The sequence below is a fragment of the Oncorhynchus kisutch genome, linkage group LG12 (genome assembly GCF_002021735.2).
Source record: "Oncorhynchus kisutch isolate 150728-3 linkage group LG12, Okis_V2, whole genome shotgun sequence".
NCBI lineage: Eukaryota > Metazoa > Chordata > Actinopteri > Salmoniformes > Salmonidae > Oncorhynchus > Oncorhynchus kisutch.
Genome location: NC_034185.2, coordinates 13231014 through 13244008, shown reverse-complemented (window position 1 = coordinate 13244008; position 12995 = coordinate 13231014). Strand labels below are relative to the sequence as shown.

The 12995-nt window shown below is 40.6% G+C and overlaps 1 protein-coding gene across 1 annotated transcript in view; it reads right to left on the bottom strand.

Moving 5' to 3' along the window:
• Positions 1-1941: 1941 nt before the first annotated feature.
• lin28b (lin-28 homolog B (C. elegans)) overlaps positions 1942-12995 on the bottom strand; it is a 46418-nt gene continuing 35364 nt past the window's right edge. The window contains exon 4 of the mRNA XM_020495914.2: positions 1942-4583. Within this exon, the coding sequence (XP_020351503.1) occupies positions 4292-4583 (292 nt within the window). The 3' untranslated portion in view covers positions 1942-4291. The remainder of the gene's footprint in view (positions 4584-12995) is intronic.

Genomic DNA, 12995 nt, shown 5'->3' with positions numbered 1-12995 from the left:
GTATTCTTTTACATTCCACACTAGCACCTTGATCCGACCTAGTATGAACCGATGTATTGGGCATGAACACGCTAAGAAAGTGGGGACGTCAAACATCGAGATGTAGTGGTTTACACCCTGTCAGTTTTGGAGGCAGCGTTAGGTTTGCTCTCAAAAAGCAGTGCTCTAGCAAACTACAAATAAGTCAAATCGGCCAACAGTTGCCTAGCTAGCTAAAGTTAATATTTCCAGTTAGTCCCCGACTGCTCCTAAAAGCTCTTTTACTCGCTACCGTAACACCTTTGTGTCACAGATTCCTCCAAAAATGACGTGGTGTCTCCAGTTGTGTTTTATAAATGGGACATATTCCAATTTCCAACCATACTGGACATGTATTGAAAGTGGAGTGCTAGTACGTGCATTTCAACAGAGCCTATGAGAGGTTCGCAATTCACACAACATAATTCCCTAACTGACTGTTAAATACTGAACAGGATAGCAAGATGAGACAATAATCAAATCAGTAGTTACAATGATTTGAAGAAACTCTGGTACTTTTTGTTCATATTTCGGCGTAAACTAGTCGACCATGTACTGCAAACTGTAAGACTATGAGGTGAGTTTATACTGTAATACTGCAGCCTTCACCCAAAAACTCTGTCCTTTTAATCTCAGAGTAGTTGGTTTTTCAGTCCAAAAATAAGAATATTTTTTTTTTTTAAAAGGATCTCTACCTATGCAAGGTCACTATTACTATAAAAATCTACATATTTCGTGTTAAGTATTATTAATGCCACTCATAACTACATAGTGTTGTTTACTAAAATAAATTATCTTGAGCCAACACAACTTGCGATTTTTGGAGGTTGTCAAAATGGCTGACATTTAGGTCACTTACTGACGAACCCAAAGAGAAAAATAGCTATTTGGTAATGCGGTGGGACTACTCAAGACAAAACATTGATAGGCACAATCTCCTTGTGCGTATACGCAGTACAATCTCCTTGTGCGTATACGCAGTACAATCTCCTTGTGCGTATACGCAGTACAATCTTATTCGTGTCCATCTCATGCCGGTCATTATCAAGTGGTTACAAACAATGACAAAAGTTTTTTTATTTTACAACAAAGTCAAATCCTTTTAAAATGAGGTTAGTATAAAAATGGTGTATAAACACTTGACCAACGACATGCCTATATAGCTGGCCCAAAACGGAGGATTTCTCACTGGTTGTTGTCTGCAGCTAAGCCAACACTATTTTATGCTCGGAAAAGCTGACACACACACACACAGACTTAGCTGGCAGAGAGAATTCACCCTGGATGTGGTGATTAACACTCCCATTTCAAACCGAAGTAAAAGGCCTAAAAAAAAATTATTTGATGTGAAAACAATTGTTATAGTCATAACCGATCTACTATTTCAGTTATGTGATTGGTTGAAATGGCATTGTGACTCCTGTGCCAACAGGCTTGTAACAAAAAACTGCACAGAGGTGGTAGGAGGGGCCAGGAGGAAACACAGGAAATGAGGTAGGATTTTGCTGGAAACAAACAAAAAATATATATATTTTTGTTGAAATGACTGATAAAAATCTGTGGCAACACAAAGGGCCCTTCAAAAACTCAAAGCCTCAGTACAATATAGTCCTACAGTTATTCATACAAGATCAATAATACAAAACATGAAGAAAAAAATGCACAAATATGCATAACTCAAGAGGTAGTTAACTAATATCAGTACATGAGGTACAGAAACATTAAAACTTGGTGGATGATTCCCAAAAGAATAAAATATATTTTTTTTTATTCCCTGAGAACAGTTTATCATCCTGAGAGGAATTGTGGGTAAAAAAATAATAAAAAATAATAAAAAACATTGTACCAAAAATGGAATATTATCCAGGTGAGTGCTCCTTGGTCTGTGCTCGTTGTGTGGTTTGGTCATTCTCTTCCTCTCTGTTGTTGTGCACTTGCTGGATTTATTTCGATGCATGTCACACATTCAAAAAGCTGTACATAAACAACCTCAGTGTTGAACTTTCAGCAATCGTCCCTAGAAATTCCAAAGGAGCAGGAACAGCAAAGCAACAATTCCTACTTTTAAAACGCCTTCAAATGAAGCCATACTCTTTGGTATAGAAATGTATACCTAAAACAGTTGGTTGCCTACATAGTTTGTTTTAGAGCTTTAGAAAACACAAGCTAGTTTGATATCATCATACAAAGTCATTTGATTTGTCAGCACATTAAGATACAATTCCAAAGTGAGCCACATTAACTTTTGGGTGGAGTGCCACTTCAGAGAAGTTATTTTCACATTCAATATGGTCAGAGAAGAGTTGTCACGTTTCATTAGGATACGCGCTACTGGAAAGTCGCAGAGGATTCACGTCATACCAAAACCAGCATTTGAGTTTTCTGCCTCCCTCCTTCCTGTCTTAGTAAATCTCTGGACTATTTGGAACATGGCAGCGGGGTTTTGGAATCCCGTTTTGAGGGGGATTGTGACATCACACAGACCTAGAGGGTATGTAGACTTGACTGTTACTGGGCCTTTATCTAGGATTCTGAGGTTTACCTAATTAAGTCAGGGAGAACCTCCAGGCCCTAGGCACTTGATGGCAAAGGAGGAGAGGGGATAGATGGTGATAGAGGGGTAGAGTGAAAGGAGGAGATAGTGATGTCACACAGGTCAAGGGAGAGAGGGGTGTGATGGTGCTTTAACATAACGCTGTGTTAACTTGACAATAAAGAATCCTACGCACAATACAGAGCTTTCTTAAACTATGTTAGAATATTACTTACATTTTAATAATATGCTATTCTTTCATACATATATTACTGACATATATTGTGAGTTTATAAACTGTTCAACTAATTAGCCAGCAACCCAACTCTAGATCTAGTCCAATTAAATAATGGTATTTCTTTCTGTTTTGAAACAAACCTATCGGTGGATATTGATTATATGGTTTCTTATGAGGCATCTGTAGGATTATATGAAATATTATTGTTAATAGCAAGTCCAGCTAGAGGTTGGCCCCTAATCTGAAAGATGAAACTTCTCGTCTGCCACTGTTGTTTTATGAAAGGGTCAGCGTCTCTCGCACACACGCACACAAAAGCCCCCCCACACACACACACAAAAGCCCACACACACACACACACAAAAGCCCACACACACACACACACACACACAACCCCACTCACACACACACACACACACAACCCCACTCACACACACACACAACCCCACTCACACACACACAACCCCACTCACACACACAACCCCACTCGCACACACAACCCCACTCGCACACAAGCAAGTATGCACACCTGCCTGGATTCAATGCTATGCACTCTGCAGTCAATTGTCAGTACCACTGAACTAGAAAATATTCTGTGGTTTAGGAGTGACAGTTAGGCTACTGGTAGGTATGACATTCACTCTGGTATCCATGGTAATCTCCTCTACACTGATTGGATAGGCCACATTAAAGAATAATTTTGCTTCTGATTGGTTGAGGTTCCATTGTTTTGATACAGGGCCTATCAGTGTTACCCAATCCTGATCCCACACTCTTAGAAAAAAAGTAGAACTCTAATCAAAAAGTTGGTGGTGAGTTGATTAGTTGAATTTAGTGTGTAGATGCGAAGGATACAACTAAAATACACAGGATTAAGAAGCACTGGCCTACATCATGGCCTTATTTAAAATCCTTAATGATTCAAATTAACTCTGCTGGATCGCCGCATCATGACCTTTGGAACGGTTATATAATATAAATATGAACCAGGTGGACCAAAATCTAAAAGAGAAGCGAGTCCTATTCAGAAATTGCCACAGAAAGAGTTATGGATGACATCATCTAACCCAGAGAGCCATCTAACCCAGAGAGCCATCTAACCCAGAGAGTCATCTAACCCAGAGAGTCATCTAACCCAGAGAGTCATCTAACCCAGAGAGTCATCTAACCCAGAGAGTCATCTAACCCAGAGAGTCATTAGATTCACCGCCAACCTTGTTTCTCTTTAAGACCATATCGTCTCTTGAGCTGCACTGATTGAGACCAGTCACACACAAAGACACAGTCATTCACATGCATCCATATCCCCAGCAATGGTTGTCATAGCTGCCACAGCCAGTCAGTCACATACATCCGTACCCCTGACGATTGTTGCCATAGCTGCGCTGGTCCTGCCAAAAATAGACCTATTATTTCCACAAGTGCGAGGTAGATTAGGGGTGGGGGTTAAGGGGGGTTCCTTAGGTGAGGAGAGTCAGGGGTCGGGAGGTACAGCTCTCCCCCTATTTCCTCCCCCTCTGGGGGCCAACACGGTGTGACTGGGTTAGCTCCTCTGGGGAGGGCGAGGGGCCCTCAAGGGGGGACGAGCCCGAGCGCTCCTCCTCGTCGGCGGGGTACAGGTGGGTCGAGGTAGAGGGGTGCAGGGGGTCCTGAAAGCCTGTGGGGGCCGCCAGCACCTTGTGGGGACACTGGGCCACCATGTGCCTGATGCTCTGGCAGTAGTGGCATTTCTTTGGCTGGGGGGGCAGGCCACACTCCTTGGCATGGTGGTCCAGACCTCCACAGTTATAACAGCTGGACAGAGGACAGTGGGAGTGGAATGGAGAGAAAAGGATGAGAGGAGGAGGAACAGGTAAAGGACATAAAACGGTGTCACCCAATTTGCTACTAGTATAATTTGCTACTAGTATGAAAACAACATTGAATGACTCATAGGAATGAAGTCATAATTGGATATTGCTTTAATAGGAGTCAACAGGTATAATGTGTTATGATGGAGCTATAATACACAGCAAGTCTTGTCATTAGGCTTCATCTGTTATTATCGTCAAAGTCATCTTGACTAAACATCAGATGAAAATGTGTTACATTGAAAGACGTGACATATTACACGCCTAATTATTATTTAGCTATTTATTTTACCTTTATTTAACTAGGCAAGTCAGTTAAGAACAACCATTCGGTTACTAGTCCAACAAGACATTATTAGACATTATAAAGTCTCATACACTCTTATAAGATGTAATAATGTATACCAGTCAGCTTTATGTAAAGTGTTACCCAAAAGAGTAAAAGCTATTTCCTGACATCAACCCAGTGCTATGGGCTGAGCAGCGGTGTAAAGTACTTAACAATACTTGAAGTAATACTTTAGTACTTTAAAGTACTACTTAATTTTCTGTATTTTACTGCTTGTCTTTTTGACTACTTTTACTTCACTACATTCCTAAAAGGAAATAATGTACTTTTTAACCCATACATTTTGAATGCTTAGCAGGACAGGAAATTGGGTCCAATTCATATACTTAACAAGAGAACATCCCTGGTCATCCCTACTGCCTCTGGTCTGGTAGACTCACTAAACACAAATGCTTTGTTTGTAAATGATGTCTGAGTGCTCCCCTGGCTATCCGTACATTTTAAAAACAAGAAAATGGTGTTGTCTGGTTTGCTTCATAAGGAAGTAGAAATTATTTATACTTTTATTTTTGATACTTAAATATATTTCTAAACAAATACTTTTAGACTTTCACTCAAGCAGTATTTTACTGGGTGACTTTCACTTGAGTCATTTTCTATTAACATACCTTCACGCAGGTATGACAATTGGGTACTTTTTCCACCACTGGTGCTGAGGTGGAGATTATTGGGGCCTTATTCAGGATTCCCTTTGATTTCTGTACAAGTGCTCTTTCCTCCACTAGATGGCAGCATAACAAAGGCCATAAATCCTTTTGAAATGCCAGAAACTATTGTCACTACCCAGCAGTTTCATCTATATTTATACATACATATATATTTACACATATATATATATATATATATATATTACTGCTCAAAAAAATAAAGGGAACACTAAAATAACACATCCTAGATCTGAATGAATGAAATATTCTTATTAAAGACTTTTTTCTTTACATAGTTGAATGTGCTGACAACAAAATCACACAAAAATTATCAATGGAAATCAAATGTATCAACCCATGGAGGTCTGGATTTGGAGTCACACTCAAAATTAAAGTGGAAAACCACACTACAGGCTGATCCAACTTTGATGTAATGTCCTTAAAACAAGTCAAAATGAGGCTCAGTAGTGTGTGTGGTCTCCACGTGCCTGTATGACCTCCCTACAACGCCTGGGCATGCTCCTGATGAGGTGGCGGATGGTCTCCTGAGGAATCTCCTCCCAGACCTGGACTAAAGCATCCTCCAACTCCTGGACAGTCTGTGGTGCAACGTGGCGTTGGTGGATGGAGCGAGACATGATGTCCCAGATGTGCTCAATTGGATTCAGGTCTGGGGAATGGGCGGGCCAGTCCATAGCATCAATGCCTTCCTCTTGCAGGAACTGCTGACACACTCCAGCCACATGAGGTCTAGCATTGTCTTGCATTAGGAGGAACCCAGGGCCAACCACACCATCATATGGTCTCACAAGCGGTCTGAGGATCTCATCTTGGTACCTAATGGCAGTCAGGCTACCTCTGGCGAGCACATGGAGGGCTGTGCTGCCACCCAAAGAAATGCCACCCCACACCATGACTGACCCACCGCCAAACCGGTCATGCTGGAGGATGTTGCAGGCAGCAGAACGTTCTCCACGGTGTCTCCAGACTGTCACATGTGCTCAGTGTGAACCTGCTTTCATCTGTGAAGAGCACAGGGCGCCAGTGGCGAATTTGCCAATCTTGGTGTTCTCTGGCAAATGCCAAACGTCCTGCACGGTGTTAGGCTGTAAGCACAACCCCCACCTGTGGACGTCGGGCCCTCATACCACCCTCATGGAGTCATTTTCTGACCGTTTGAGCAGACACATGCACATTTGTGGCCTGCTGGAGGTCATTTTGCAGGGCTCTGGCAGTGCTCCTCCTGCTCCTCCTTGCACAAAGGCGGAGGTAGCGGTCCTGCTGCTGGATTGTTGCCCTCCTACGGCCTCCTCCACATCGCCTGATGTACTGGCCTGTCTCCTGGTAGCGCCTCCATGCTCTGGACACTACGCTGACAGACACAGCAAACCTTCTTGCCACATCTCGCATTGATGTGCCATCCTGGATGAGCTGCACTACCTGAGCCACTTGTGTGGGTTGTAGACTCCGTCTCATGCTACCACTAGAGTGAAAGCACCGCCAGCATTCAAAAGTGACCAAAACATCAGCCAGGAAGCATAGGAACTGAGAAGTGGTCTATGGTCCCCACCTGCAGAACCACTCCTTTATTGGGGGTGTCTTGCTAAATGCCTATAATTTCCACCTGTTGTCTATTCCATTTGCACAACAGCATGTGAAATGTATTGTCAATCAGTGTTTCTTCCTAAGTGGACAGTTTGATTTCACAGAAGTGTGATTGACTTGGAGTTACATTGTGTTGTTTAAGTGTTCCCTTTATTTTTTTGAGGAGTGTATATATATACACACAGTATCAGTCAAGTTTGGACACACCTACTCATTCAAGGGTTTTTCTTTCTTTTCTACTATTTTCTACATTGTAGAATAATAGTGAAGACATCAAAACTATAAAATAGCACATATGGAATCATGTAGTAAACAAACCAAAAATATTTTTTAAACAAATCATTTGATATTTTATGGTCTTCAAAGTAGCCACCCTTTGCCTAAATGCCAGCTTTGCACACTCTTGGCATTCTCTCAATCAGCTTCATGAGAAATGCTATTCCAACAGTCTTGAAGGAGTTCCCACATATGTTGGCTGATTTTCCTTCACTCTGCAGTCCAATTCATCCCAAACCATCTCAATTGGGTTGAGGTCAGGTGATTGTGGAGGCCAGGTCATCTAATGCAGACAGCGTGTATGGGCGTGGTTTTCTGATGTCAACGTTGTGAACAGAGTGCCCCATGGTGGCGGTGGTGTTATGTTATGGGCAGGCATAAACTACGGACAACAAACACAATTGTATTTTATTGATGGCAATTTGAATGCACAGAGATGCCGTGACGAGATCCTGAGGCCCATTGTCGTGTCATTCATCCACCGCCATCACCTGATGTTTCAGCATGATATTGCACGGCCCCATGTTGCAAGGATCTGTACACAATTACTTGAAGCTGAAAATGTCTCAGTTCTTCCATGGCCTGCATACTCACCAGACATGTCACCTATTTAGGATGTTCTGGATCGATGTGTATAACAGCGTGTTCCAGTTCCCGCCAATATCCAGCAATTTTGCACAGACATTGAAGAGGAAAGGGACAACATTCCAAAGGCCACAATCAACAGCCTGTTCAACTCTATGCGAAGGAGATGTGTTGTGCTGCATGAGGCAAATTGTGGTCACAGCAGATACTGACTGGTTTTCTGACCCAAGCCCCTACCTTGTTTTAAGGTGTCGTGACCAACAGATACAGATCTGTACTCAGTCATGTGAAATCCATAGATTAGGGCCTAATGGATTTATTTACATTGACTGATTTCATTCTCTGAACTGTAACTCAGTAAAATATTTGAAATTGTTGCATGTTCCACTAGTAGAAAGAGGAGGAAGGGAAGCTCTACTAAGGTACACAATAGTAAATTGGTCATCAAAAAGAAAGGAGGACCAAGGCACTCTTCATATAATTAATTAAAATGCCTTTTAGTATGGCATGTTCAATAGAAAGTTTAGTTTTTGAAATCCGAAGTGTTTCGGCTCATTGCCTTCGTCAGGGAGTACAAAATAATTATACAATGTCCTCTTTTGAACAGCTTTTCCAATTAGCCCTAATTGAAAGAGGGCGTGGTTACAAAATTGATTGGACACACCTAGTAAGCAAAAATATACACATTCAAAGGTGAAATGCTGTAGCTATGTTATCATAAAGATAACTCCAACCTAGAAGTATCAGAACATTAAAAGGTAGTTCTAACCTTAAATATGACTGGGAGAAGTGTCAAGAATAAGAAAGCTATATATTCCATAGTACACTAGAACACAGCAAAACATGAACAACAACAGTCTAAACATAGCTGAGGGCAATGTCCACTAGATGACAGCAAATGGACCTATCACAACCCTACAGGAAGGGTGAGAAATCCATATCTTGATTTAAACCAGGATATTTAGTGGCCTGTAGTTTGTAATTCCAAAAACCTTCCCTTTGGTTTAACTTCTTGGTGACAGGGGGCAGTATTTTCACGTCCGGATTAAATGCATGCCCAAATTCAACTGCCTGCTACTCATCCCCAGAAGATAAGATATGCATATTATTAGTGGATTTGGATAGAAAACACTCTTGAACCTATTTGAATCATGTCTGTGAGTATAACAGAACTTATTTAGCAGGCAAAACCCAGAGGACAAACCATTCAGATGTTTTTTTTAGGTCACTCTTTTCAATGGGAATCCAGATTTCTAAAGGGACCTTATTGCAGTTCCTATCGCTTCCGCTGGATGTCAACAGTCTTAAGAAATTGGTTGAGTTTATTCCTTTGTGTAATGAAGAAGTACGGCCATCTTGAACAAGGGTCACTTGAAGTGTACTGTTAGATAGAGGCGCATCACCAGAAAGCATGCTTCAGTTTGTTTTCTTCCTGTATTGAACACAGATCATCCCGTCTTCAATTTGATTGATTATTTACGTTAAAAAAAATAGTTTGAAATGTTTTGGCAAAGTATACAGGTAACTTTTGAGATATTTTGTAGTCACGTTGAGCAAGTTGGAACCGGTGTTTTTCTGGATCAAACGCGCCAAATAAATGGACATTGTGGATATATATATATATATATATAGATATATATATAGGTAAGGCATGAATTACATGAATTACATTTTTATTTCTGCGTTTTGTGTCGCGCCTGCAGGGTTGAAGTATGCTTCTCTCTCTTTGTTTACGGAGGTGCTATCCTCAGATAATAGCATCGTTTGCTTTCGCCGAAAAGCCTTTTTGAAATCTGACATGATGTCTGGATTCACAAGTGTAGCTTTAATTTGCTATCTTGCATGTGTGATTTCATGAAAGTTTGATTTTTATAGTCATTTATTTGAATTTGGCGCTCTGCATTTTCCCTGGCTTTTGGCCTGGTGGGTCGTTAGCACATATCCCAGAGAGGTTAACTGTTTAAGACGGTCCCCTTTTCTAATAGAGGCCGGAATATGATCAATACATTTTAATTCATTATATGAACAGTGCCTTAGTCCTCCATTCTTTTTGATGGCCAATTTACCCCTTTTACCAAAGAGCTCATTCTGTCTATCAAAATGTACTATTGTGTACCTTAGTAGCGCTTCCCTTCCTCCTCTTTCTACTAATTAAGCATAGCACTTGGGTGGTGCTTAGATGAAGCAGCTCCACAGTCATTTCTTTTAGGACATTTTACAACTCAAACTATGGATTTTACCCAAGAGGCTACAAGATGTTCCTATTCCCATGAAGAAAGCCAAAGGATTATTACCACTACCACATTGCTAGATGAGATGACATCCACAGAGAATACTGGAATGGACTTAAACAAGGCTTACAGAGGCTTGCAACACCTTATGGAGAAAGATACCAAACTTGACCTCTATTCTATCACCTTGTCTGACTATTGGAGGAAAGGCCTAATCTCATAGGACTCAGTATTATGAAGTTTCCAGCTAATGGAAAACAAGGTAAAACTAAATGTAGAGATAAATGGGAGGCTATTCTCAACAAGTGTTCTTTTGACCTAATGCTACATCTAATAGAAGAATCTAAAAAGGACAGACAAGTAGTCCAAACAGAAATTGAAGTAAAAAAGGAAAATCACAGAACACAGTGACAATTCTAACAAAGCACAATGTGATGAGATCTTGAAAGAGAAAGTAGACACATTCACTCTGACATTGAAGCAAGACAAGCTAAGAAAATTTAGAAGAGATGAAGTAGACTCTAGAGATGGCAAGGTCTTTGCCTGGAGAAAACCAACATGCAAGAATTCAGAATCACATCCCCAGAGAAGAAAGCCTAGATCTGTTTCTTTCAACTTTACAAGCAGTGACGATGAGGATCACCCCAGACACTTAGAGGCCAGCTCCTCCCAATATTTTTTTAGATCAGGAAGAGGTTCTTCAACAAGAGAAGGAGAGGACGCGGAAGAGGCCAACACGGAGGGGGAGGAAGAAATCAAGACTATCCAACGACACGGAGCAGGACCAGAACAAGGCTGTGTGATCACATCCTTGTTCTGGTCCTGCTCCGTGTGGTTGGAGAACCACTTTCTGATGATTGCATAAGGGTATTGTCTAAAGGACTGTCCTTTGCCACATATTCAACTAATGAATTTAATACAAAGATTGACCTATTTCCTTGCCTGGTACAAGCAAAACATCTCTCCAACTACAGACGCCAGTGTCTCTGGTCAGGCAGTTTGTTCCCTCAAAAACACCTTTTAAGCCTAAATCCACTTTTTGTCCCATCATCCAGAATGCCACACTGAATACATTTGCCAAAAAGTGAATTTTGATGTGGAGAATCTGTTTAAGAATCTGTTGACTCCAACCAAACATGACAATTTATATATTTTTCGTGGTATCCAATTGTTAGTAGTTACTATCTTGTCTCATCTCGTACGTGTGCAAGCCTACAGATGGGAATACCATTCTGAGGGCAGACAGCTTTCACCCCAAAAGAGATCATCCCATACTAATAAAGGCAATTGAATTATATGAAGAGTGCCTTGGTCCTCCTTTCTTATTGTTGCATGTTCCATTTATATTTTTGTTGTATATATTCACACACAGCACAGTCAAAATGGACACCTACTCATTCCAGGTTTTTTGTTTGACTATTTTCTACATTGTAGAATAATAGTGAAGACATCCAAACTATGCAATAACACATATGGAATCATGTAGTAACCAAAAAAAGTGTTAAACAAATATAAATATTTTATATTTGAGATTCTTCAAAGTAGCCACCCATTACCTTGATTTGCACATTCTTGGCGTTCTCTCAACCAGCTTCATGAGGTAGTCACCTGGAATGCATTTCATTTAACAGGTTTGACTTGTTAAAGGTGATTATGCCCAATTTCTTTCCTTCTTAATGCGATTGATCAGTTGTTGTGACAAGGTAGAATTTTGGTTCCAACCGCCATGTTTTTGTGAGTCGCAGAGTAGGTGTGGTAGCCATTCTGGTTACGTGTGCCTTGAATTCTAAATAAATCACAGACAATGGCACCAGCAAAGCACGGTTACAAGTTCAACGCACTAACCACTAGGCTACCTGCCGCCCCTATGAAATTAACTTATCCTCTGCAGCAGTCGCGGTCCTCTATAGAGACAGTCAGCACAGCCAATCACAGCGCTTGATGGTGTTTGCAACTGCACTTGAAGAAACGTTCAATGTTCTTGAAAGTTTCTAGATTAACTGACCTTCAAGTCTTAAAGTAATGATGGACTGTCGTTTCTCGTTGCTTATTTGAGCTGTTCTTGCCATAATATGGACTTGGTCTTTTACCAAATAGGGGTATCCTCTGTATACCCCATCTCAACACAAGTGATTGGCTCAAATGCATTAAGGAGGAAAAAAAAATCCACAAATTAACTTAAGACACACCTGTTAATCAAATGTTATTGGTCACATACACATGGTTAGCAGATGTTAATGCCAGTGTATATCTTCTGTATATAGGGTTGCACATTTTGGGGAATATTCAGAGGTGGACACATTCCGTGGGAATTAATGGGAATATATGCAAATTAATATTAATACCACTTAAATGTAGATGTTTCTTGCATTGGATATATTTACCATATAATAAATATGGAGACAGAAACATAAGGTAAAAGGTTTATGATAAGGAAATGCAAATGATTAAATCCTTTCAATATAAATAAAAACATTTAATTATCGATTTAACTTTTATTAAATGAGTTGACTCTTCACATGGGATGATTTCACTGAACAAAAAGGAATATTGAATGATACCCAATGATCCATCGCATCTCCCAAAAATGTTTTTGACATACATCTGTAAAATGATGGTTTAGAAACTAAAGCTTTGGTTGTCTTCCTCTCAGGCTTCCATGT